Source organism: Ambystoma mexicanum, chromosome 1p (assembly GCF_040938575.1).
Source record: "Ambystoma mexicanum isolate Mex_15411 chromosome 1p, UKY_AmexF1_1, whole genome shotgun sequence".
Taxonomy (NCBI): domain Eukaryota; kingdom Metazoa; phylum Chordata; class Amphibia; order Caudata; family Ambystomatidae; genus Ambystoma; species Ambystoma mexicanum.
The window spans coordinates 1,119,761,794-1,119,789,757 of record NC_090921.1 but is presented as its reverse complement, the minus strand read 5'-3'; the positions used below and the strand labels follow the sequence as shown (position 1 = coordinate 1,119,789,757).

At 46.8% G+C, this 27,964-nt stretch overlaps 1 protein-coding gene across 2 annotated transcripts in view; it reads right to left on the bottom strand.

Annotated features, from left to right (window-relative positions):
• Positions 1–27,964, bottom strand: part of TENT4B (terminal nucleotidyltransferase 4B) — a 471,403-nt gene that overhangs the window by 171,201 nt on the left and 272,238 nt on the right. For both annotated transcript variants that reach the window (XM_069604766.1, XM_069604767.1), the window contains exons 5-6: positions 18,170–18,277; positions 4,492–4,620 (exon numbers count right to left, since the gene is read on the bottom strand). In XM_069604766.1, coding sequence (XP_069460867.1) covers positions 4,492–4,620; positions 18,170–18,277 — 237 coding nt within the window. The remainder of the gene's footprint in view (positions 1–4,491; positions 4,621–18,169; positions 18,278–27,964) is intronic.

Sequence of the window (27,964 nt, the reverse complement as noted above, 5' to 3'; positions counted from 1 at the left end):
AAAACTTTGGAGACAGTGTCTTCGTTCGTGTAATCGCCATTGGTACTCCATGGGTATTGGGAAATCTCTGCTGAGTACGTCTGCCAGAAGATTGAGTTCCCCTGGAACATGTGACGAGAGGAACATGTGTTCGAGTACCCACTTCCAAATGTTCTGGTACAGTTTGGACAGCCCTGGAGAGCAAGTGCCCCCTGGTTTGCTTAGCTAGTATATGGCTGTGGTGCTGTGTGTAAGAATCAGGACCGTCTTTCCTTGCAGTGGTGTCTGAAAGGATTTCAGAGCTTCGACTATCGCTAAATGCTCCAACAGATTTAAGTGGTCGGATGCTACTTCTGAGGAGCAGACTCCGTGCACCGTTTGCTGAAGCAGGTGAGCCCCACCCCATGAGAGAGGAGCCTGTAGTGAGAGTGGCTTCTACTGCGGGGGTGGTGAAGGACTTTCTCTTCAAGAGGTTTTCCCTTGACCACTATTGCAGAGAGAATGAGGGCTTGCGAGACAACCACTAGATAGTCCCATTGTCCGCTGGCCTGACACCACTGGCTGTTGAGCCAATCTTGCATTGGACGCATGCATAATCTCGCGTGAGGAACCAAATAAATGCAGGACGCTATCATTCCTAACAGTCGCATGGCTTTGTGTCACCTCCCGACTGGCTACATATTGAGGGATTTGAAACATGTTTCGGACCCCATCATTGGAGGGGAAGACAAGGCTGTCCTTTGATCAAATTAGAGCCCCTAGGAACTGCTTGAATTGTGTGGTGTCTAAGCTGGATTTCTTCTCGTTGATGGAGAATCCCAGGCTGAATAAGAGGTCTATCGTCTTTTGAGTGTTTGACGGGCATGTTCCGTAGAAATCCCGTTATGAGTCAGTCGACGTGGTAAGGATAAACTTGGATGGATAGTCTGAACAGGTGTGCCGCTGCCACTGCCAGTGCCTTTTGTAAATACCCTTGGTGCTGAGGCAATGCCGAAGGGTAGTACTTTGAACTGATAGTGCTGGTCTTCTATCATGAATCTGAGGTATTTTCTGTGCGCTGGCAACATTGAAATATGAAAGTATGCATCTTTCATGTCCAATGTTGCCATGTAGTCTCCCTGTGTGGGCAGGGGAATTACTGCCTGCAGAGTGACCATACGAAACGTTTGACAAATTTGTTCGCTTGGCGCAAATCTAGTACAGGGTGCATGGGGAGATCCTTTTTGGGTACAAGGAAGTACACTGAATAAATACCCTTTTTTACCTGTAGAAAAGATACGACTTCTATGGCGCCCTTTTCCTGCAGGATCTCAACTTCTTGTAGCAGGATGCGTAGGTGCTCCGGCGGCAGGCGTCTTGATCGTGGAGGTCTGAATTGGGGGGGTCTGGTAGAATTCTATGCAGTACCCGTGGGCGACGGTGTTGAATACCCACTGGTCTGTTATCCCCTCCCATGCTTGAAGAAATGATGATAGCTGCCCCCCTAGCGGGGAGGCATGGGAGGGGACGTGGATCTGCTGGTCATTTCAGACCGAAGGCCGGTGAAGCCTCAAGGGGTGGAATTCCAGCCCCTTCCTTTTCCATGTCGTGGACCTCTTGTGGGATACAAGGTGGTGTAGCTGGTTCCTTGGGGCAAGGATCAGTTATTTCCCGAGCCATATTGGTTGTGAGGGAAGCGTTGGCCACAAAAGGAATGTCTTGAACCGCTACCTCTCCTTGGGGAAAGCCTCTGGGTGATTTGATCCATGGTCTTGAGGGTGTCGTGCTCCTTTTTATCTGTTTCAAGCACTTCGGAAACCGCTTTCCCAAATGAGTTAGTCTCCTACACCGACTTATTTATTAGTGAAGCTTGGGTTTCCGGTTTGAAACCAGAGTTTCGTAGCCATGCGTGCCTCTTTAGGAGGGTACCTTGCAGCAGAAACAGCTGGCAGGACCTTGGCACATCTAAAGTATTTTTGAGAATACTCTGATTAACCTCTTTGCTCTCAGCTACAATGGAAAGCTGGCGAGCCCTCTAGTAGCATGTTCCATTGTGCATCTTAATAGCTAGGCAACAAAGTTGTGCTATTAGCTATGCGAGGGGAAAAAGCTGCCGCAGTTGCAACCCTTTTCCCTAGTGCGTATAACCTTTTGCGCTCATCAGGGGGTGCTTCCCCTGTGGACAGGGGCACCCCCGCCCTCTTCTTGGTTGTAGTTACCACCAGGGAATCTGGAGTAACATGACCCATGATGTAAAGGGGAATGGCAAAACAGTTTCTACTCTAAGATTGACTGCCCTTGTTAGGGCGGGTGTCAATTAAGGAGCCAAGCGTTTGAGTTCAACAAAGGAATAGCCTGGCTGGCTGGTGGTTTTTCCTTTAAAATGTCCTTGACAAAATCAGCCTCTGGTACAGCTTACTGAGTTGCAATCTGGAAATGTTCAGCTGCTCTCCCTAGGATAGCGTTAAACGCCATCTGGACGTCAACTGGGGAGGCCCGTCAAGTGGGTGTGGTAGGGGGGGGGGGGAATCCATGCACAAGGTGTTGGGTTCCGGTGTTGGAGTAGGTGATGCCCATGGCTGAGGGTCGACCCGGTCGTGGTTGTTCTCCCAACCCTCTGTAGGGTCAATGTGATCATCCAGAGAGTCCCCAAATGGATATTCATCCTGATTAAATTGGTCTACAGGGATCTCATCCTCAGTGAGGTCATAAGTCTCTTCTTCCTGAGAAGGATCAAAGGTCCTTTCATTTTTTGCAACAGGGTGAAAAAGGCTCTCTCGAGGCCTTTTCGGGTGGACCTCCGAGAGTTCCACAAACCGCTCTAACCTATTCATAAACCCCTCAAACTTCTCGCTGGTCCATATTGAGGAACCAGAGGAGTCTAGGGGTGGGAAACAATCTTCTAGTTGATCTTGTGCTGAAGTACATTGTGATTTTTCTTTCAACATCGAAGAAAGACCGAAGACCCTCAGAAAAGTCCTTTCGAGGTTCCGACGGTCGTGGCGTGTCTTCAGACATATCTTTAGGCCTATCTGTATGTTTCGATGAATCCTTAGGCTCATCTCTAGGTTTTGACGAGTCCTTCAACTGTTCTTTCCGATTTGACGTCGAAATGATCCTAGCGATGCTCTTGGTAATATCTGGTGTCACAGTAGAGTATTTGGACTGGGCCTGCGGTTGAGCAGTTTTCAGCGTAACCGGGGCCTTCTGTTCCGCCGACGCCTTCTTCTGATGCGCCTCGCAAGACACTTGAATTTTGGAGGTAGCGCCCTTTGATTTAGACTGCCTGGTCGCATGCCGCACCGACGGTTGATCATGCCAATCGGCAGGTACTGCCAAACTAGCCAGTGTTCCCATTGGCGCGATGGAACGCTTTGACTGTTTCGTCAAAGACAGACCGGGGGTTATGTCTTTAGTGTGTGAAGTGGGTGCGTCCTTGTTGCCAGGATGTACAGTCCGCATAGCAGGACTCACGTCGTGCCTGTTGGGGACGGGGACCGACGATACGGAGCATGAGCGCTCAGCCGTGACATCGACGGCCTCCGATTCGGAGCCCTGGTCATCACTAAGCCCTTCATCACACTCGGCTGCTGAAGCGGGGGAACTACTCTCGGCCTGCGACATTCCATAGGCTGCCCACCGATTAACACAGCGCTCCTTTAGTGTCTTTGAACGCAGGAGCTTACAAGCCACTTCGTTGTGGTTAAGGGGAAGACACCTATTACACTTAAGGTGTTTGTCTTTCCACAGAAACTTGGCCTTGCATGAAGGACAAAACCTAAATTGAGTCCTCTCCATAGCGGAGGAATAATACAGTGACAAGACCAAGGGAACAAAGAGGGGAAAGTCATTCTTAAAAAAGAAATGTCCACCCTGACCCCACTAATGTGTAAGCCGGCCAGAAGGGCTGGCCGCGTGGTCAGCAGCGCCGACCAAATCACTTTCCATCGAAGGTCCGTGGAGCAGGCTTCGGCGTAGGTCAGGAAACAGCTGTCGAGGGATGGGACAGCAAAATAATATACATAAACGACCAAAGGTCAAAAAGTATAACAATAGCAAGGTCTCTAGAAGAGCTCTGCATAAGGCGACCAGTACACGGGGTGGAAAAAAACAATCTGAGGGACCTTAACGCGTGGGGGGTTTTGGGTACACTACAAGGATAGTGTTACAGGCACGCCCATGTCGACGTCCCCTTTCGAGTCTCGAAAGATAAGATGCAATACTCTGCGGTTACCACTGGATGTCGGACTATTTGCTCAGCATGTGATTCTAAGAAGATTAACAAGCATCAGATCAGTATTTACTTCCTGTATAAGCGCCTAACAAGCAAATGATAAATAAAGAAGACAACACTGTGGAAAGACACTGCCTTCATTTTGAAACGTCACAGGAGTAACTGAATTTGGTTTAAATGGCACATTCATTTTACATATATGCACAGTTAAGGACTCTTGTCGCAAGTAACTATTTGATAGTTCAACCTTAACACAGGACGGGTCATTTAAAGACTTTAAAATGTCCATGGCTCCTTACCTGGAGAAAACTAACAACCATCAAAAAAAGGCTGTAAGACCCTATTCCTCCTGTGAAAACTTCATTAAGCTCTCTCTGCAAAAGGAACTGCTTCAGAACTAGAACCAAATATGGAAGCACAGGATACCTCTAAAGAAAAAGAAATAAGTCAAATGAAAAAATGAAAACTTAGACTAATAAGTTTAACGAGTGGCTCATCTTCTGTAGCTAAGCATGTAAAACAAGTTACTGTCCTGATGATGCAATATTAGTTGTGAAACTGCAATACTTAAGTATAGAGCATCCATGTTAATGGCTGGATACATGTGGATTACTGCGATATTGCGTATCCCCGAGACAAAATCCATAAAGCAGGCAACACATGCCTTTTCCATAACACATGGACTGAAGAAAACAAATAATTGACTTGTTTATTGGAGGTGCTGTGTAAAGCCAATGCATTATCCTGCAAGCTTCATGTCATTGTTATGTGGCAACTCTGGAAAATTAGCATTGATCAAATAAATAGATCAAGAAATACACACTGTTTGGGAAACCCAGTGCCAACCTAGTCTTTATGAAACATTGGTTATTTAGAGATGCAGCACATTATCCTTGTATTTCCTTTACTATGAGACTGACAGCACCCACTCTGGGAAGGCTGTAACACAAAGGCAGCCTAAAGAGAAACTAGGAAAAACCTCTGGTCTGGGTGGGTGCATGCAACATCTTCCTACTGGTGCACGTGCAAATATTTTGCCCTGCATCATCCAGGCAAAAACATTTCTAAGAATTAAAGATCCAAAGTGTGTTAATTGTACACGCTTGTAAATTGATTGATCACACAGTTTAAGAGCATAAGAAAAGAAAACAGCGAAAAGGCACAAAGTTATTACATGCACTTTACATGGAAAACGTACAAATCCTCAAACAAATACCACTATTCAGTTTATGTAAAAACAAAACTACAAAACCAATGTCCACCGGCCATATATCCCTGTGATTGGCAACCGCTTAGTTAATGTGTTTAAAAATATTAGAAATTCTTTACAATGATGCCATCTCTGTTGGGATTCATATATTTTACTAAAACTCTTGCTAATTTCTAAAGCATTCTCTTACGATCTCAACTTGTCCCCAGGAATTCTAGGACTTTAGAATTGACTAACCGAAAGAATTGATTTAAATATCAAAATGGTTATTTTCATTGACGGTAACCCAATGTCTTACCCATTTCTTAAATCTTTTCAAATCATGATTCGTCCCATGATTTCTAGGAGTTGTAATGATTGGCTGTAACCCGAAATATCAATTAAAATCATGGTTGCCCATTGATAAAGATGCTACTAGCTAGTTACCCAAACTCATTTGCTTACTAAAGTAATTTTGTTAACCTTTCAATGTGAACTGTTGTGGTACCATGTTATTGTGTGGAAATAGGATATTACTGGTCAGACCATGAACAGGACATGTTTAGAAAGCTTAATTCTAGCTGGATGTAAATAACACTTTACCTGTAAAAATAGGTGTGGGGCCAAACTATTTATATGAATTTGATATCCTCTCAAAACTAAACCAGATTCTCGCTGGAAATACGCACACAGCTGTATTCAACTTATGGTAAAATTGCACTCAATGGTTGTCAAATGATAATGCCTTAATGACCACTAAATTCTTCTATTAATGAATATGATTCGAATCTTGCAACTGCAAAACAAATCGAAGGCCATCATAGCCTTTCTCTCCTGCTGTTTATCTATTGCCATTAGTTTTTTTGTTTCTTACCTGCAATTGCAACGTGGTTTTCTTTCAAAATGGGCTGGCATTTCCCATGTTGGATCACCGCTGCCATTTTGAAAGTGCTATTTATGCTGTCTACGTGGTAGCCGTGCCCACTTAGGACGTCACAACTGTGTGATGGCAATCTAAACACACCCTAAATCCAATCCTGAGACACAACATGTATTGTCATCGCTAGTCATTCTGGAGATCGTTTCCCACTATGAATTTCACATACAATTACACGTGTTACACCAAGCTGTATTAGTGTGGGAAACCGTGTTGCGAAAAAGAAAGAAGTGTACACAAAATTATATGTCAGGATTTTGAGGCAGTTGGCATCCCTTCCCCAAGTTTACAACAAGGGACAAGGCGGTACACTCTAGCTTAACACAGTATCTGGCTTCTCTGGCATGAGGATACAGTTCAATCGTTACCATCAGGGCCTTCCGTGCCCAAGTCTTTGCCTCTCAGTCACTTCTTTCAGAGGGTCTGATGCGTCAAACAATACGTTATTTTCCTCTCACACTTACGATTCAACTCGGATCCCCCTAAACCGGGCTCAGATCCTCTTTGACACTGTTCAATTAGCCGCCCTCCGCCGAACTCGGACCAACTTCATTCACTTTGTCATCAACTTTCTTTAGGCTATTAAACATCTAAGACTTTCTACTGTGCACAGGATTTTACTTTACCCGTTGCAGGACCACTTTGATTTCACAATTCCTTTTCACTCTTTCGCTTTTTCCACCTTTCAGTTGGATACCTTACAGAGAATTTTCGAATGAGCACACATGGTGCCGAACCAGTCTAAAGTATTGTATCTTGGCTTCAAAGTTCAATCACTCATCTGTCCAATCTTGCTCATGTCCATCACCACATACGCTTCATCTTCCACCATCTTTAACACAATGTTGCTGCTTGCACCCTTGGCTTCAACACAGACCGGTTTGGTATCAGTCTCCCCAACTCACCGCCTGTGCTGACTTCACTGGCACTGCTTTGTTGTAGGAGCCAAGGACAGTATCACGGCGGCAATAATCGATTCTCCCTTCCTTGACTATCGATGCGGGAGAGCCCCGGGTAGCAATGCAGGATTCTTCAGCCCCTATTCCTGGTCCTACTTTCATGAATCTTTGGGAATTGGAAACGTAACAGTCTCTCGTTGAAAAGGTCAAGGGCACTTCACTTCTTGCAATCCTCTTTTGTCTTCAACATTTTGTTGGGGAATGAGGCAGCTAGCTTTCTTCTAGATCTCGGTCACATGCCACGCACAACACAATGTGTACCTGTGGGTCAGGATTGAACACCATCTGTGCCTCAGTGCAAAATGAGAACTTTGCAAACCACATGGTGATCCCGTTTTACTCCGATTCATACCCAGAGTTCCTTGAGTATGGGGTGGAAGCAGTAACACTTTGATGCAGCTCACTCATCTTACTCCACAGGCCAAGCTTCACATACTCAGTCTGCACCCACCTACTGGGACAGAGACTGCAGGGCAGGAAGCCGGTATGGCTCAGATCGCCATCCTAAAGGATTAAAATGTACCTCCCTGATCAAAGTTGAAGTAAAATCTCGAGTGCTCGAGACTTTATATCAGTTCCGTAGAGCCCTTAAGGCCTTTCTTTCAAATAAGGGGATGGTGGATGTGAGTGGGTGGGTTCATCTTTCTGTTAAAATGAATGCAAGTGCGACTGGTCCCTGGTGACTTGTTTATGTACAAAGTGCACCTTTATAGATTAATTTTATTATTGGGAATTCGTAAAGCGCTTTATACAACAATTGTGTTTCAAATCGCCACAAGGCTAAATGGGAAGGGAACGGGAAATAATGTCAAAATAATAATGGGATACATTACTCACGGTAAAAGTATTTCTGATGCTTGCATCTGCTTGGATTCACATGCTATGCAGCTACCACTAGGTGTCGGCCTATGCAGAGTATTAGATTTTATGTTTTTGAAACTCGAAAAAGAGACGTCGACAGGGGCTGCCAGTAATACTATCCCTAGTGTGACGTCTACTGTACCCAAGGTCCTTCACTCAGACGTCCCTCAGATTGTTTTGTTTCTGACATGAGGTTGCATGAAGTGTAGCGCGAGAACAGGTGTAGTAAAACAGATGTATAGCAGATGAAGCTCGGAAAACATCTATGCACCTTCTACTCCAGAGGGGAGGAAGGGTGGATGCATGTGAATCTAAGCAGACAAGCATCAGAAATAAGATTACGGTGAGTAATGTATCCCTTCTGAGGCTTGTGGAACCTGCTTAGATCACATGCTATGCATAGATTGGCAAGCAGTGTCTGGAGACAGTGGGGGGTTGTGAGAAAGCACAGAAGCAAATCGAGGTTTAGCACTGCTTGTCCCACCTGTGAATCTGCTTTAGAATGTGAGTCAATGCAGTAGTGCTGAGTAAAAGTATGAATAGAGCTCCATGTAGCTGCTTTTCAAATGGCCTCCCAGCAGGACATTTGCGATAAAGTCCAAAGTAGCTCCCGTACCCCTGGTGGAGTGAGCCCTTGGGGTGAAAGGCAGAGCTTTGACAGAGTAGCAGAGCTGTATGCATCAGACTATCCATCTGGAGATGGCGTTCTTGGAAACCTGGTCTCCTTCCCTGCCAGGTGCTATGGAGACAAACAGTTGGTCTGTTTTTCAAGGCGGTCTGGTCTTGTTTACATAGTAAAGGACCGCCCTCCGTACATCCAGCGTATGGAGTTTCTCAGCTGAGCTTGACAGATTTTCAAAGAAAGCTGGTAGTTCGATGGACTGATTGACATGGAACTTACAAATTAATTTAGGTGAACATCTAGGGTGAGTTCTTAATACCATTTTGTCTTTGAGGATAACAAAGAAAGTGTTTTGCATTGACAAAGCTTGTAGTGCACCGATTCTTCTTGTGGAGGGGATGGCTACCAGAAAAGCTGGTTTGTAGGTGAGGTGTTTAAGGCTGGACTCGTGCATAAGCTCAAAGGGGGATCCTATGAGCTTTGCAAGTACCACATTTAGGTCCCACCCTGGAGGCGGGTTTGAAATGGGAGGGTGGAATCTCTTTACTCCCTCAATGAATGCCTTAATGACAGGGATCTCCCACCAGGACACCCTACTTAAAGAAGTAGTGTACGCTGATGGAGACGCTAGGTGAAATTTGAGTTAAATACTAGCCCGGCGTCTAGTAAGTGGAGCATGCAATGTAGAATGTGTGATGCAGTACATTCTAGTGGGTTTATTTGGTTTGACTGGCACCATATTACAAATCCTTTCCATTTGTTAAAGTGTCTAGTGTTTGGTTTACGTGCCTCCTTGAGGATGTCCATACACCTCCAATGTAGTTTTAAATGTCCAAATTCTGTGACTTCAGGAGCCAAGTTGCCAAGTTCATAGACTGAGATTGAGGGTGTAACGTTGTCCCCTCCGCCCCCACCCCGTGCAGTGTAAGCATGTTGTAGGGGCACAGGAGTTTGATTGGATCGCACATCGCCAGTTTGCGCAGATGTGGAATCCAAGGTTGTCTCGCCAACATAGGAGAAACTAGGATTAGTGTCACTTGTTCCTTGTGCATCTTGTTTATCACCTTGCTCAGTAGTGGAATTGGGGGGGAAAAAAGCATAGGCAAATCTCCCTGACCAACTCATCCACAGGGCGAGTGTAACCCCCTGCTTGTTGATGTAAAACATGGCAGTGGTGCTGTCTGTGAGGACTTGGACAGTCTGACAAGACAGGGGCACTCGGAAAGCTTGCAGTGCTTTGAGCACTGCCAGCAGTTCCAGAAGGTTTATGTGATTTGGCCTATGATCTGCGTCCACAGGCCATGCGCTGTGTGACGACGTAACAGGCTCCCGAGTTATTTGCAGCAGTATGTTTTGCACTTTCGTTTGACGGAAAGACTAGACCCTCTTCTGTGTTTACAACAGCTCCTAAGAACTGTTTGGTCCCGTTTGGAACAAAACGGATTTTTTCTCTTGATTGAGAAACCCAAGTCGAACAGGAGATTGATTCTTCTCTGGGTATTTTGCATGCACATTGGGGGTGGGTCACCTGTTATCAGCCAGTCATCCAGATAAGACCACACTGGGATTGATTCCCGCAAAGATGCGCTGCCATTACAGCTAGTACCTTGGTAAATACCCTTGGAGGGGATGTTGTGCCGAAGGGTAGTACCTGGAATTGGAAGTGTTGGTTCAACAAACTTCTGTGTGCTGGAAACATTGAAATATGAAAGTATTCATCTTTCATATCCAAGGTTGCCATGTAGTTCCCCTGTTTCAGCAGTGGGATTACTTCCTGTAGCGTTACCATTTGGCATTTTTGTGGCTTGACGTATGTGTTCGCAGGGCGCAGGTCTAGGAGAAAGTGTGTCAAATCTCTTTTTCGGCACAAGGAAGTAAATTGAATAAATACCCTTGTTTACCTGGTTTGCCGTGACGATTTCTATGGCGTTCTTTAGAAGCAGTGCCTTCACCTCTGCCAACAGGATACGTTGTTTTTACTGGGAGGTGTGTCTTTGTCTTGGAGGGTGGTTGGCTAGCGTTTGGATCAGCTCGATGCAAATCCCCCCGCCACGTTGGAAAGTACCCACATGCCCAAAGTGATCCCCTTCCATGCGTGGGTAAAATGCGAACTACGAACTACTGGAGCGGCATGGGAGGGAACTTGTAGCGAGTGGTCATTGCTTATGGGGGGTGAGCCCCTTCTTGATGAGGAGGATCTGCCCCTACTCTGAGACCTCTTTGAAACCCCTGTGTTGAGGACTGCCCCTGTGACGAACCTTGGCCATCTTGATGGTAATTTTGAGGACCATTGGGAGTTTTGTCCCATGAAACAGTTAGAGCCTCCTCTTTGCCCAAAGGGTTTGTCGGTGAGCTGCCCTAGTGATTTGAGGTTGTTGTATTCCTCTTTGCGAACATCTTCCACTGCTTTGCCAAACAAAGTGTTGGGTTCAATGTGCATGTTAAGGAGGGTTGCCTGGGTTTCAAGTTTGAAGCCTGATTTCCGTAGCCACACGTGGCGTTTAATCAGTGTGCCTTCCTGCCACGATTCTCCCTGCATTATCCGTTGTGTCCAAGTTGTTCTTGAGGATGCAGTTGGCCACTTGTTTCCCCTCTGAGATGGTGAGAGCTGTGTTTTGAGGGTCTCTGAAGCAGAGTCGATCTGATCTGTTGGGCGATTTTCATCCCACTTGTCACAATTGTAATAGTGTCCTGTTATTAGCAATGCGTGTTTGGTAAGCTGCCGAAGTAGTCACCTTCCTGCCAAAGGTGTAAAGTTTCTTACTCTCCTTGTCAGGAGGGACTTCAGCAGAGGCCAGAGCGGTTCCCGCCCTTTTTCGTGTAGTAGGAACTAAAGAGTCGGCCTTTAACTACCCCCTAATGTATAAGGGATCTGAGTGGGCTGGACTGAACATCTTTGATGCGCAAGTTGACTGCTGGTGTTCAATTTAATTGGGTGTGAGCAGAGAGGGTTGGATGCATCTCTACACTGATTGCAATAGGGGTATAAATTGGGTTGCTGACTTTTATCCCCGAATAGGTCTTCCACAAAGTCTTTCTAGACTTGGGCTTGTTGTGTGTCTATCTTGAAGTGCTATGAAGCCTTGAGGAGCAGATCATTTTATTTTAATTGGTCAGCTACCGGTGAGTCTGCCACCGCTGGGTCGGTGTGATCTGGTGATTGGATGACAAATGTCCTCATATTGGGTCCAGGCACACTGTGTCCCCTTAATCATCTGGGTCTGTATAAGTGTCAGGGCCCTTGGAGTCTTGCATGGTATAATAGTAAGTATATTGCCCTACGCCCTGATGCGAGGTGGAAGCCTGCGTGGGGTCTATGCAGGCTTCTTTGGCGGATGGCTGAGGGACTGCTGCTCCCCCTTGAGTAGCTGCTGCCGAGCTTTGAGGTGTTCCCTCAAGATTTGGGAGGACCTCGGGGTGGTCAAAGAAATAAACAAAACTCTAATAAATTGCTCTGTTGTCCATTGTGAGGAGCTTGGTATACCAGAAGGAATAGGATTAGTGGATGTAGGTGGTGGCTCTGAGAAAGGGGTTTTCTTATGGTGCATAGTCCCTGAAAAAGTGCCCTCTGGAGTAGTAAAATTCACGATATTAGTAGCTTTGTTTTTTTTTCCCCTTGGGACGAAGACTTCTGGTTTTTCGAGATACGGCCCTTTAACAGGGTATTGGAATGTGTTTTTTGATTAAAATCGCTCATCTTCGAGCTCTGTGCTTTTCTTGGAGGTCGTTGACGCGTCTTACGACGCCCGGTCGTCCGCGCCTGAGGATTTTGTAGGTTTAGACACGGTGTAGAAAGCTGGCTTTACCATCTGTTTCGGGGGCCTGTCGTGTGGTGATCGCGACTGATGGCCCAGAGGACAGGGACATTTCGGACCTCCTCCTCGATGCCGCGTGTGGCCCATCGGTCAGCTGTGTGGTCGACATTCGGCCATGGGAGGTGTGCTGTTTGTGACGAGACTTGGTTCAAGCACGACCACCGGCTGTCGCCCCCCTAGCAGAACCGCCGGCATGCCTGTTGGGGTCAGGGGCGAGCACACGGTAATCTGTCAGATCCCGATCACCCTCAGTGTCACTGAAGACGCTGCCGTCGCTGGAGGCTCGCTCGACATCCATGACAGCCTCAGCCTGCATGTCGTGGTGGGCCCAGAGTTTGGTTTTATGGTCCTAGAGTCTCTTATGCCTGAACAGTTTGCACAACTTACACTGTCCCTCAGCGTGATCCCTGGAAAGACAAAAATTGCACACCCAGTGCAAGTCTTTTCAGGTGAATTACCTACTACAGGAAGGGCAGAACTTAAAAAGGTGCGTTTTCCATAATGTATGGGGGTGGCAGCCTGGCAAAGTAGATAGGAGTAAAGGGGAATATACATTCCTTTAGGACTAGAATATGAACCTCCCCCTGCTCGCCCTACAGAGCAGGGCCGAGGCCCGTTGACAAATGTTCATTGAGACAGGTGATGGTGTCGTCGATGGAAACTTGTCCTCAAAGCGGTCGTGGAAGATCTTGCAGTAAACGGATATCGAAAGGACAGAATTAAATACTAGAGTTTAAGTTTTCCTAAATAATGGCATCAGCCAAGAAGGACCTCTGCGATGTGTCCGACTATGATGGCGGAAAAAACCAATCTGAGGGACCTCAACGTGTGAAGGAACATGGGTACAGTAGATGTCACTCTAGGGATAGTATTATTGGCCCGCCCTGTCAACGTCCCTTTTCGAGTTTCAAAAACAAAAACTGCAATACTCTGCAGCTACCACTAGATGTCGGCTAATGCATAGCATGTGATCAAAGCAGATTCCACAAGCCTCAGAAATATATATATAGTGTTGTGGTCCTATTAGGCCTTGTGGTATTTGGCTGTGCAAGTGCATTGAAGAGAACTGCAGGGGGTGGTTGAAGGGGGAGCAGAGCAGTGGACAAGTGTTAAGAGGCCATGGAGGAGAACCTCAGGCCAAGTATTAGTACAGGCGACTCAAGGTTAGTACGTGGAGCCTCCAGGCAGGGGTCAGCTGGGCAGTACAGTGGTGGGTTGTGGGGGAGGGTTGCTGGTATTGACTGGGAGTAGGGGCCTGGGATAGTACGAGATTCATGAGGATCAGGATGCAGGTTGCAGTGGGGTGATTAGCTGGGAAGGGAAAGAGGTAGAGAAGAGCAGGGTTTTGAGCAGTTTCCAGAATTTAAGGAGTTCCAGCTCAAGTCTGAGGGGGGCCGGGAGGCTATTCCAAGGGAAGGCACCAGTCGAGGAGAGAGACCTGACCCCACACTCTGCTTGGAGAAGCGTTTGACAGTCAGAGTTGAAATAAGGGGAGTCTAGGGCTCTAGCAGGTGAGTATTTAGGGAGGGAAAGTTGGAGATCGTGTGGTCCCAAGCCCCGGAAGGATGCAGAGGTTCTTGAATTTGATGCTTGCAGCCACTGTCTCCCAGTGGTCAGATTGTAGGGCTGGAGAGTTACAGTCCCTGGGCTTGAGGCCAAGGATAAATCTTGCAGCCCTATTCTATATTAGCTATAGGGGTGAAGGGAGGAAAGAGGGAGAATGAGAAAGGAGGTTGTTGCAGTAGTCCAGCCTGGAGAGGAACAAAGCTCTGGAGGCATTGAGCTTCTGGGGGGGGGGGGGTAGGTGAGAGGTGAGAATGGCCTTGGAGGATTTGGGACTTCTTGGTAAGGTCCATGATGTGAGGGGTGAAGGAGAGAGCCGAGTCGAAGATGACCCCAAGGTTTTTGCCCTCACAAGATGTTGGGGGCAGAGGGCCTAAAGAGGGTGGCCAGAGGGTAGGAGGAAAAGAGGATACAGGTGTCCCGATGAGGAAGCGCTCCATCTTACTGGCCTTGAGATCAAGGTAATTCGTTGAACACCATGCCTGAATGGCAGACAGTCGGAGATGAGAGAGGAGGAAGAGGGGGAGGTAGTGGGAAGTTTGAAGGAAAGCTGTGTGTCATCGGCATAACAATGGAAATGAGGAGAGGGAGGAGATCCGGTGAGCAAGAGGGGCAATATAGATATTGAAGAGCCATGGCGATAGAATAGAGCCCTGGCGGACGCCACAGGTAGAGGGAGTGGTGGTGGTGGTAGAGAAGGGGCCCAATTGCAGCTGGGAAGGGCGGTTAGTGAGGAAAGAGGTCAGCCAATCCAGTCCCTGGCCAGTGATGCCAAAGGTGTCACAGAGTCAAGGAGGATGGAATGGTTGACCATGTCAAAGGCAGAGGAAAGATTGAGGAGAATGATAACAGCAGGAGAGTTGGGGTCGATTTGAAGGTATGGTTTCACAGGTGATCAGGAGAGCAGTTTGTGCATCTGGATGCCCGGAATCCAGATTGATGGTCGTGAAGGCAACCAACAATATCAGTGTGGAGGTTCAGTTGGGGTAGGACCACCTTTTCCAAGAGTTTACCCAGGAAGGGTGTAGTAAAGATAAGGCGATAGTTAGCCGGGCATGAGGGTGTCAGCAAATGGCTTTAAGAGAGGGTCACAAGGCAGTGCTTGAGGGGAAGAGCCAGTGGCAAAGTAGGGTTACAGAGGTCAGCAAGAGCTGGGGCGAGAGAGATGTTGTCCTAAATGGTTCTGGAGGAGCAGGGGAGTACCTGTTTGGAGGAGGCCTTCATAGGGCGGACCACTTCAGAGACCTCGTCTGGTGGTATGGGCAGGAAAGAGTGAGGATGGTGGGAGGAGGGGAGGTAAGGGAGCAGGCGTGGGAGGGGAGACGAGGGAGGACAGGATGTCCCGAGTTTGGGATGTGAAGTGGGAAGCCAAGGCAGTGCAGCGAGCCTGGGAAGGAAGGAGAGAAGTGGAGACTGCAAGTGGATTGGCGAGTTCCTTGCAGATTTTGAAAAGTTTGGCCGTGTTAGTGGCTAAAGAGATGCGGGCTTGGATGTAGGCCTGCTTCTTGGAGCGGATAGAGAAGAAATATTGCCTTTGGAGCAGGCGGCATCATTGGGCCTGGGTTTAGAGAGGATTTTGTAGCCCTCAGGAAGGAGTTTGTCAAGAGCAGTGAGACAGATGGCAGTGAACGCCTCGGTAAGAGCGAGGATGGCCAGGTCAAAGTCTTTGAGAAGGAGACATGTCCGAGGAGTGTTTGACAGCAAAGCCAGCATTCAGGGTAGCCAAGTGAAGCTTGTTACCACCATTGAAGGTTTCCTGAAGGGGTGTACAGGGGCGTGGTACTCCCATCAGTGATGGTGGAGAAGTGAGGGGAGAGGAAGCATGGGTGGCAGGAGAAGGGGGGGAAGTTTATGAGAGAAGGCAGGCACCGGTCACGAAGAAGAGTAGGTTGAGAACCTCGGGCCATGATAGTGCCATTGTGATGGACATTACCGATCAATCTAGAGGATGAGAAGTATGGAAGGAGTACTTCCTACCCAGTGCCACCGTTAATGGGTGACAAGGAGAAAGGGTGGAGACCAGATGGGGCTCAATAAGTCAGGAGGGGGAACACTGAAGAGAATGTCGGTAATAGCCAGTCTGCAAGTGGCACTGATGTAGGCCTTGATTAGAGTCCAGGAGAGCTTTGTCAGCTTTTTTCTTCCAGACTTCATGAGAGGTAGGATAAGTGATAGAATAGCATTTAGGATTAGGATAGGAGATGGGGAGAGTGCCATGGGAGTAGAGCGGGAGAAGGATCAGCATGGGGACAGGAAATTCACCAGCACAAAATGGAGGTTGCAGTGATTTAAAAAGCACACCTAGATTTGACTTTACCAAAAAGCACTAACAGCACAAACGGGAGGATAAAGATATTAAAGGGGCTCTTAAAAGGATTTAAGGGTTGGCAGTAGCAGGCAACAGAAAGCAAGCTATATGTGAATTTTACGGTGGATACACACAGCAAGTGGGAAAAAGATACAGGTTGCAGTCAGGCTGTAAGGGAGGCAGGATTCCACAGGTGACCGATTGTCATGGTCCAGGAGCAGCTAATCCAGGGGTGCTTACTGGTACAATGTAGTGGCCCATTTTACATGGTCCTGAAACATAGGGGCACATTAAGTATGGTGATTGTGCAGAGTGGGCCTGGGGAAAGTTGCAGGAGCAGCGGCAGTGGGTGCTCCATCCAGCTCCAGACTGGTCCAGACAAGGGCCTTGGTGCTTGGGTTTGCATCTTTTGCCTGCTGGCTTCCAGTAGGCCAGAAAATCCCCTGAAACAGCCAATCTGGAGCGTGCTATGTGGTGACCATAGCAACACTCCAACAAGACTGGGGAAGCCTCATTTCTCCCCGAAGAGGCAGCCTCACATTCTATTTTTCAGGGCGAAACGCAGCCAGCAAGCAGGAATTAGCAAGAAAAACCTGGCAGTGTTTTGCCAGTAGATGAAGTTTTTTGAAGCACATGTTGCGACACGTGGTGGCCCAGAGGGCTTACCTCAGGAAATATTCAGCAGCCAAAAATTCAGCCCGATGTAGGAGGCAGGGGTGAGCGAGGGCAGGCCAGTCACCACCACCCCAGAGGAGGCAAAGTCCGTTCTGAGCGTTATAAATACTCGAAATCAAATCTCTTGGTCAGATGCTGTGCCCTTATCTAGGTTGCCAACAAGCATTGCCCCTGGGGATACTAACTGCACAAATAACTGAAGTCACAGGGGCTACGAAGAGCAATGCATGCAAGGCAAGAGGGAGTATAATTCCACATATCACTGGATGGCTCTAGTGAGCAAGGCCAGGTGGGCACCTTGTGTTATCGCTAGAAAATGCCAACATTGGTAAGTCACTGGTTTTCTGTAAATCTGAAAACAAAAAGGTCTACTCACAGTTTTCTAAATTGCAACACATTTCTTAAAGGCCTAAAGATCTGTAACAATGAAGACCGCAACTTAGTAGTGAAGCCTGAACCAAAAGGAAATCACAAAAGATGCAGCCAAAACAAAGATGGTGGAGCTAAGGAACTGGAGAAACAGACACTGCCAGCATAATTTAAAGTCAGTCCATTGAGACAAACATTTCTATAAAGGACTTTTCAGGGAATTGGTGGTACCATAGGGAAGAGTCCACCCCCCCCCCAAACCTCCAGCAGCAAGTACGAAAAAGGGGAGGTTTTTAATTAAAATATGCAGCTGTGCAAGAAGTGGTATCTGACCCGGCAGAATGAAGACGGGTAACAATTCAGTGACACTAGGTGGACAGTCTCTACGAGCCGTTGGTGTTGGAACATAGCACAGTATTCCAGTATTGCTTTTTTGCTTTGCAAGAAATGCTGTATTCACAGAAGAGGCGACAGAAGAGTCCAGTAATATGCAAAAAGCAAACAGTACAAACATCTAAACCAAGATCAAAGTACGCACAGATCACTGATAAAAAGATACTGAGGAGAATTACATTGTTACATTAACATTTTGACGTTTCGGGTAATTTCTCACTTTACACAAAGAACACAATGCATATTTTTAAAGTACTTTAATCGTCTGCTATAAAAAGATTCAAACCTTGATGAAGTCTCCAATGAGTTCAGCTGCCCTTACTCCATTTTCAACATTGAAGCTGATATCAACTTTCACCTCAGTAAATGAATCTGTGAGTTTAATGATGGGTACCTACATAAAAGTTGAAGTAAAAACACTCATTGTAAAAAACTAAAATATGCAAGACACAATCAGTCCAACAAAACAAAGAACTGCTTCATAATTAATCTACCAAATATTTTAAAAGTAAAACAATTGATGGAACAGAGCAGCCTCCGTCACAGGCAACGTTGGTGCTTCGCCAAAATAAAACTCCTTTAAGAATATATTGTCAACATTAGAAGGATTAGGACAGCATACAAACGAACATTACATTCATTTTAATACTCAAGTACCTAGACCACTTATGTTTTAACTATAGGTCAGCTTAGCTCAGGTCATCACAGTACCATAACAGACATTACTCATGTTAAGTCTATATTTACCGGGATTACAGTAATTTCTTTCAACTACCGATTGCATTTCCCAAGCCAACACTCTTTGACCCATCAACATCATTCACAAGTTCTCTACATTATTCTATTTACTTATAGCCTCCTATTGTTCCCTTTCTGTTGGTGCATTGATCTAACAGTACAGCCAGGACAGTGCTCCTAAAGGCTGACTTTGTTATGTTACTGCACTTCTATATAAAGCAGGAGTATACGAAAGGTAGATTTGACCCCTTTACTGTTCATTCCCACATATTGCTAACATCTGGAGTGTTGAATTGTTTGACAAAATTAACACAGGACTGCCTTTGTCTCAGGTTTTTAAAAAGTATTCAGGATTGTACGATATGAACAAACCACATGATTCACTTACAATAAGATGAAGAAATAAATGGCAGATAACACACCTAATCTCAATCATGTGAAATAGTCTAAAAGTTGCCAAATGTAACCCAAATGTCTTTAGAAAGTTGCCCAATGGCAATTGTCTGCACATGTATTTCTTCACAAACATTAGCACAAGATAGTTATTCAAGTCACTCCAAAGTTAAAGGCAGACTTACATCCAACATTTGAGAATTCAGAGCTTAGCAATCATACAGACTAGGCTGGAAAATCGAAGGGTGACGACACAAACCATGCCCATGTCTCCAAAGAGATACTTCATTGGTGCGAATGCAGGAAGGACATCAGTATCCTTATATAAAGAACTTCCACAACCCCTGCCGAAAAAGAGATCAGCCTAGGGAAACTCCATAACATGTACATGAGGTCAGCAGTTTGAGGAAAATATGAGAATTCACAATATTTGCGGTTATCAAATTAAGATAAATAACTGGGTATAGTACAGGCTATTAAGAATTTGAAACTGCATTAATCTAAAATGTGAAGCAAGAGCTCTCCTTGGATAAGAAAATCCAACTTCACCACGCCACATCGGATATTTCAAAAAGAACATTTTCCCCTTTCTGATTGGTTTTATTTATATTTATAAAGCGCACAAACAGCCCGGGGGCATCGAGGCGCTGTTACACAAAGATGTCTTAGTTGCAAACATAGGTATGTGGTTAGGTTACATTAGCCCACACAACAACATGGCTTGGTTACATTAGCCCTTGCCTAAGTTTCGATATGCATGATTGGTTACACGTGTGTGATTAGGCAGCCGGGTAACATGTTGAGCTGCATATCATGATTAAGTGTCAATAGGATACAGTTGTTTGACTAAGGACGCTCAGTTTAAAGTCAATAGGATAAGGTTATTATACATTAGACAGGTATTGGTGGCAGGGAAGCTGTGTGCTGTTTTAGGCAATCTGGTTTTGATTGCTTTGCGGAAGGCAAAGCAAATGACACCAGCAACCAGCTGAATGAAGAGGACAATTTATCTCTAAAGACCACACACATATGGTGATATTGCAGAATCATTGAGTCACTTCCAAGTTGAATATGAATGCCAGCAATGAGGTAAACCTAACTCCAGCGAACATATCTGAGTGTTAATTTTCACTCCTGACCCCATCTATTGCACATATTCTTGTCAGTATTAGGGGAGAGCCGTACCATGTCAAAATCCCACATACCGTGGGAGAGCAGTCAAGGCTTAATTTTAGGAGTGTGTGAGAGCGTTCTAGGGCTCCAATGAGTTCGCACAGAAAACAGAAATTCAGTTTAGACAGTTTGTATAAAAATAGTTACTAGGCCTTTAAGAACACACTAAGAAAGGCAGCTAGTTCACAAAAGTCACAGGCTCCAAGACACATTTCTCCAGGGAAGGTAGTCTCTGAAAGGATGCAATGGGCTTGTGGTGGCAATTTCAAATAGTTCACAACTATTTAAATGTGGAATAACTATTTGTCAAAAGACAGGTAAGTTATCTTCTCTTCCAGTCCCAAGGCTAGCCCAGGGGTAGGATACTTGACCCAGGTCTGACGACCAAAGAAGAGTACAGGGAGTTAGGAAACAGAGTTTTGCACCCAATATAATCCTATGGAGGACATATGGGGTGGAGGGGATGCAAACAGGAACAGTTGTGTTAACTTACCAAGACAAAGATTTTCCCAAGTCACAAAATCGCTCGTGTAGGAGTTCCTGGGGACACAATCTTCTATCCTATGTTCGGGCGAGGGGTGCCCACGAGTTGCAGGTTTGAGCGATTCTTCCGGTTGGATGCAACACCAGAAGATGAAGAATGCAGATTTTCACTGGGCAGACTCCTTCAGAACACTTTATGGAATGAAGGAAGGAGCGTTCCTTGCAGGCGACGACAGGCAATCTTCCAGTCACAATAACAGAAGCAGCTCCAGGACAGGTTGCGCCTTGATGTTAGGAAGCTGACATTTCAGGAGAAGATGACTTATGGCACAAGCTGGTGATCACCAAAGTTCCTGATGTGAACGCAGAACAGGGATGTCTCTGGCGTGGTAGTGCACGAGGGAAAGGGTCACTCCACCACGCAGTCCATAGACACTTCGGAAGGTTCTCGGGGCATGCAACCTTGAGTAGGAGTCGAGACTAGTTGATCCCACTAGTCCAAGGGCTGAAGCATCAACAAGGGTCTTCGGAGATCTTGCAAAAGAAGGAACAAGTTACTAACCTGTAACTGTTCTCCAGCATTGGTCTGGCATGGATTCACACGCTCATGAATATTCCCAGTCAGGTTGGGAATCCTCAGTAAAGAAAAAAAATCAGTATCAGTTTCGTTTCTGGTCTGTCTTTCTTAGTGGTAACCAATCACTGGTCTCTGGGTCATACTGCCCCTAGCCAATGACTGCCCTCTCCACCCCTGGCAGCCATCCTCAGATTTTTACCGCACGTTCAGGTGTTGGGAGTCCTCGTACTATAGCTCTTGAGCTTTTACTGTGTTTTGTGTTTTTTCAACCCCTTTCCTCCATACTTTTGGGAGATTCCCAAGCACTGACCAAAGCAACGGGCGGATGGAAAGAACAAGTTACTTCTTACCTGGCAATGTTCTTTCGATGGGATGTTCCTCCGACGTATTCCTTATCTTTGATCATTCGTCTCCAGCTTGCTGGCCTCGGAATTTTTTTTCAGCAGAGGGCGCTGCGCATCGACGTCAGTCGAGTTGGTGTCCCTCGACAGCCACCGTATCGGCGCCGACGTCACCATGCCCATAAATAGCCACGCGCAGCGTCCGTTGCTCAGTTCCGTTTTGTAGCATAAGATAAGTCATGCCTGAATTGGTTATTGACCGTGAAGGAGCGTAAACTGCAACCACAAGGGAAGTATTAATGCGGGGATGGATGGGAGGGGCGATAAGGAATACGTCGGAGGAACATCCCATCGAAAGAACGTTACCAGGTAAGAAGTAACTTGTTCTTCGAAGGGATTGTGTCCTCCGACGTATTCCTCATCTTTGATAGACTCCCATAGCAGTATTGTGTAATTGGAGGTCGGAGTAAAAAACACCATGTTTCCTTTTAGGAATGAACAGAATGTAATGCTGCTTTGCCAAACCTAGTCTCTTGACCAGATGAGGAATCCAGGTTGTAAAATCTTGTGAAGGTATGTGCGGACGACCATGTGGCAGCCGCACATATATCTCGAACCGGAACCCCTCTTTGGAGGGCCGAAGAGGCTGTGATACCCTTGGTTGAATGAGCCCTAAGATTTTGAGGAGGCTCTTTCCCTGCAAGTTTGGAACATTCCAGAATGGCCAAAATAATCCATCTGGAAATGGTCTGTTTTGTTATCGGTAGTCCCAATTTGTGCCCTGAGTAACCTACGAACAGTTGGTCTGCTTGCCTAATCCTAGCAAGTCTGCTGATGTAAAAGCTTAAAGCCCGCCTTGGGTCCAGCCTGTGTAGCCTTTCTTCCTCTTTCCCCAGGTGGGGAGGAGGATAGAATGAAGGTAATGTAATTTTCTGAGTGATGTGGAATTCAGAAACCACCTTTGGGAGGAAATTAGGCTTCACCTGTAGGACAACTTTGGCTTTATGAAAAATTGTATGGGGGGGTTTGCAAGATAGAGCTTGTAATTCGCTCACCCTTCTAGCAGATGTTAGTGCAACTAATAAGACAGTTTTAAGGGTGAGAAATCTTAGCGAAGAAGAGTGGAGTGGTTCGAAAGGAGTACCCATCAGGAAATTTAAGACTAAATTTAAGTCCCATAAGGGAACTTGGAATGGTCTTGGAGGATAGACATTAGTTAATCCCTTTAGAAATTGTATTACTAAGGGTAATTTGAAATACGATGGCTCCTCTGCAGTGCGCTTGAAGATCGATAGCGCTGCGAGATAGCTCTTGATAGTGCCAACTTGAAGGCCTGAATTTGCCAAATAGAGTAGAAAGGATAACACCATTGGTGTACCACATGAAAAGGGGTCAATATTCTCTTCTCTACAAGAGCTGCAAAATTTGTTCCAACGGCAGCGGTATAAAGACTTTGTTGCTGGCCTTCTGGCCGTAAGCAACACATCCATAACGTCATCAGGGAGGTCCCAATCCTTGTATCTCAACCTTTCAGAAACCAAGCGTGAAGGTTGAGGGTTTTGATGTCTGGATGGAGAACCTGACCTCCCTTCTGTGAGAGAAGAACTTGAGTGGAAGGCGAATTGGAGGGCAGATGGACATGTCCAGAAGGTCCGGGTACCACGTTCTCCTGGCCCAGTCTGGGGCAATTAGGATCATGGTCCTACGGAATCTTCTCAACCTCCTGATCATTTGAGGAATGACAGGGACTGGTGGAAACGAGTACAGGAGTGGAAACTCCCAGTCCACTACGAAAGCGTCCCCTAGAGCTCCTCTCAGGGGAAATTCCCTTGAACAAAACAAATCACACTTCCTGTTGGTACTGGTGGTGAACAGATCCACTTGAGGGGTTCCCCAAAGGGCGAAGATCTCCTGAAGGACTTCCTGAGCTAGTTCCCCACTCGTGGGAGACTGCCCTGCCTGCTCAGAGCATCCGCCGTCAAGTTCTTCTCTCCGGCTAGGTGAACTGCCGATAGAGAGATTCCTTCTTGAATTGGCCAAAACCAGAGCTGCATTGCCTCTCTGCACAGTGGCAGTGATCCCACGCCTCCGCTTTTGTTGAGGTAGTGCATGGCCACTGTGTTGTCCGTCAGTATCAAGACATTTTTTCCCTGTACTGAGGGTAGGAAAGCTTTCAGCGCTAGTCTGATCGCTCTCAGCTCTAATAGGTTGATGTGTAGTCTGGACTCCGATGGAGACCAACAAGCGCTGATGGTCAAGTCATTGGTATGGGCTCCCCACCCCGTGAGTGAGGCGTCCGTGACTACTGTTATCTCCGGTCATGGTTGCCAAAACAGTTCTCCTTTCAAAATATTCTCTCGATAAGCCCACCATTGAAGGTCTCGGGCTACCTTGTCCAGAATCCGAAGGAGATCTGTCATTTTTCCTGAGAACTGCGACCACTGAGTTCTTAGTGCCCACTGGAGAGATCTCATTCTCAGGCGAGCCTCTGGCACAAGGAAGATGCAGGATGCCATGAGGCCTAGCACCTCAAAAAGAAGAAGGCTGGGAGATGTTGGGCATTTTGAAACTTGGTGACCATCTGCAGAATATCTTGAGCCCTCACCTCTGGTGGTGAGGCTTTTCCCAGAGAAGTGTCCAGGACCGCTCCGATGAACTGGAGCCTCTCTGATGGCATCATCTGTGACTTCTTTAAATTGAGGGAGAAGCCCAGTTTGTGAAGGAAGTGGCAGACATAATCTAGCTGGATCTGAGCTTGTTCCGAAGATACAGCCCTGATCAGCCAATCGTTCAGGTAGGGGTAGACGTGAATCCCTCCCTTCCTTAGACTTGCCACCACTACCGACATTAACTTGGTGAAGACCCTCGGGCGGAGGTCAGCCCAAATGGCAGAACTTGAAATTGATAAGGAGAGCCGCCAATTGCGAACCTCAGGTATTTCCTGTGTTTGAGATGGATTGGCACATGGAAATAAGCATCCTGGAGGTCCAGAGATACCAGCCAGTCCTGGAGCTGGAGGGCCTGAAGGATCTGAGAGAGAGTTACCATCTTGAACTTGTCCTTCCTGAAGAACTTGTTCAATTCTCATAAGTCCAAGATGGGTCTCAGTCCTCCGTCTTTGTTCGGGATGAGAAAGTAGGGGGGGAGTACCAGCCCTTGTTTCTCTCCGCTACAGGTACCGGTTCTATGGCACCTTTCTCTAGCAGGTCTACAATTTCCTGCAAGAGGAGCGGATCTGGAACTTTCAGAGAGCTGTTCCCCGGTGGATGACTGAGGGATGCATCGAAAAGGCAGGCAGTAACCTTGGGCAACTGTCTCCAATGCCCAAGCATCTGACCTAATAGCCTGCCATTCCGTCAGATTTTGAGTTAACCTGCCCCCTACTGGTGTCCTGTGAGGAGAGTCCTTAGAGCGGTTTGGAGGCGGCTGATGCTGAGGGTAAAGAGGCACCTGATGCTGCTGAGGCTTTTGTATTTTTAACCCGCCCACCTCGGGTGAATTTTTTCGGACCCCTTTGAACCAGCTGTCCTCTGCCTCTTCCGAATGTAGAAGCGAAATGACTTACCTCTCCGAGAGGTTCCTGAGGGGCGATATGGTGTTTGACGGATTGCAGCTCCCAGGGATTTTGCTGCTGCCTTTAATGTTTGTAGCTTTTCTAAACTGTCATCCGCCTTCTTACCAAACAAAGAAGAGCCGTCAAAGGGCATATTCAAGAGTCTGTTTTGCACATCTGGAGCAAAACCAGACTTTCGCAACCAAGCAAATCTCTGGGTTGTTGTACTTGCTGCCATGGCCCTGCTGATGCTGCCAGTTTGAAGGGATTCGCACATTGCGTCTTTACCATCCTTAATGAGGTTTAGAAACGCTTCCCTTACTTCTCCCTCCGGGAGGCAGTCAGCCGCTGATGAAGCACACTCCCAAAGTGTGTGGCTGAACCTTGCGAGCGTACAAGTAGCATTGATGGATTTCAACGCCATGCTACATGCAGAAAATACTTTTTTGGCCATAGAGTCATATCTCTTGTCATCCCTGTCCTGTGGAACAGTAGGGTAAGCCGATATACTACCTGTTGAAGTTGCTGCCTGAACAACCAGACTCTCCGGAGTTGGGCGTCTGGATAAATATTCAGGGTCAGCAGTAGACACCCTATACTTGGCTGATAATTTTTTGTTAACTGCCGGGATTACCTCAGGGGTTTCACAGTTTGCCAATATTTTCCTTTGTAATGCTGCATGAAATGGCACCACAGGATCCTCCCGTTGACCTTTAACCAAAATGTCTGGGAGGTCGTCTTGCTGAAAAGCAGGTGAGGGTGTAGACCACCCCATAAACTCCATTATCCTTGCCATCAAGGTTCTACAAGGGGTTTCAGCATGTTCCCCTGGGTCTGGTTTGGCAAATTCCACTTCTGGGGAAGTGTCCAACCCACTTGCTTCATGTAAGGATTCTTGGAGGTCCTTTAACCTACCTTCCTCAGAGGTAAATTCCTCTGGTACAGGAGTTGCAGATCCCTGCAACTCAAAAGGTCTCTCCTGATCCAAATTCTCCCCTTCTTCATAAATAGATGCTAAGGCTCTGGAATGATCAGATCTTGAAAATGGTATAAATCCCATTTCCAGAGCAGAAGGGGCCCAATTCGTCATAATTGGCTGAGAAAACGTTGAAGCGGACGTTAAAGGCTTCGAAGCCATCGAAAAAGGCGTCGAGAAAGTTGGCAGAGGCCTCGAGGAACTCGAGAGTATCGGAATTCTACTCGAGGTTGTCGACGACATTCTCTTGATCGAGGCTCTGGGTATGGCCACCGGCTGTGAAGTGGCCGTGGGTTTGTGTTAGGGAGAATTCTCTGTTTAGGCTGAATATCCTAACCTAGTGAGTCCCCCCAGCAGCTTTGCTGGATTTTTGGGGTTTATTTTTTTCTCCTGCCAAGAGTGAGACTCTTTTACCCTCACTCTTGGACATGATTTGAGTGTGTTTCTTTGAATCTAGATGTGTTTGATGGTCTATGGGGTCTTTTACTCCATAGGGTTTCATGTGTGATGTGTGTTACACAGCACCCTCCGTGCAGTAACACAGGGGTGTCATAGTGACCCCCCAGTATAGACTCCATACCCTGGGACTGACTACTGTCTCCCAGGGCATGTAAAGTCACCATTGGCTTTACTAGTCCCAAATTATGAACAGAACCAGTACAAACCATCATATTGTGGACATACTGGCTTGGGCAATTCGATTGCCCCAGGGTCTGTTAGTCGAGGGGGCACGTCTCCGTCCCCACTGATCGAGTTTGGCTGGTGGCAGTGGATACTACTTTTTATATTCAACCGCGAATATTTTCCTATGGGATTTCCCATTGTTTTAGGCTACTAACTTTATCTAATTATTTAAGGTAGCCTCGAACATACCGCCGGTTTATTTAATTAATATTAATTCTCCGGTTGGTATTTTTTACCAAAACTTGATTCTAAAATGGCATTTGTGTTCTCTTCTGTGACTCCAACCCAAGTCGAGCCCTTTGTTCCACTTTTTGGCGGGCTTCTCCATAGAAGCCCTCCAAAGTGGTGCCACTATGTCTGGGGTAGGAATGGAGGGGAATTTAGGCACCCTGGACTGAGTTGCCTAGGCAACTCAAGTCGCACTCCGTCCTGATAGGCCCAAGTGGTGAGCCGGCCGGCTCACCACTTAGCATGTTTGAGTGACAGCTAGGCTGAGTGAATGGGGGTTTGCTGCATAAAAGCAGGGCATTGGGGACTGGAACTTCAGAAGTCACTACAGGACCTAAGAATCCGACGAGGGAGAAGCTGAGCCGACCTGCCACGACACCACCACCGGTGGAGCCCTGCTGGACCGTCTCACCACTTTTCCCAACGACAGAGGAGATCTCCTGCCGGAGAGTCTTCTTCCTTTGACTGGTGGGGATAACCAGTTTCACCGTCTTTTCGCTTTCCCGACGTATTTCGTGGCCGCCTTGCCCGTGCTAAGCACCCCGGCAACCGGGATACCACGTTTTACCACGACTGCGAGATAAAGGTACCACCTTTTACCGGAAAACTCTGCGGCTGGTTTCTGCCCTGGTAGTGCAACGACCTGCATCTTTCCTCCACGTCGAGATCTTCTCTTGCCCTGGACGATGCCACAACTTGCAACCACTACCAGGAACAACTGCCACCGCTGGAGGATCCTTCCCACTTAAGGTACCGTGTCCCGCCTGGCTTCCCTTGCAACCGACTGTACGGGGTAGATTTAGCACCCGGCTTTCGAACCTGGGTTAGCCTGGGACACCCTGGCTAAACTTTTCTAAGCCTCTCTAAACTCTTTTCTGAACCCTCTGCAAGACTTTCTAAGCCTAGTGTAACTGTGATCTTGGGCATATTTGTGC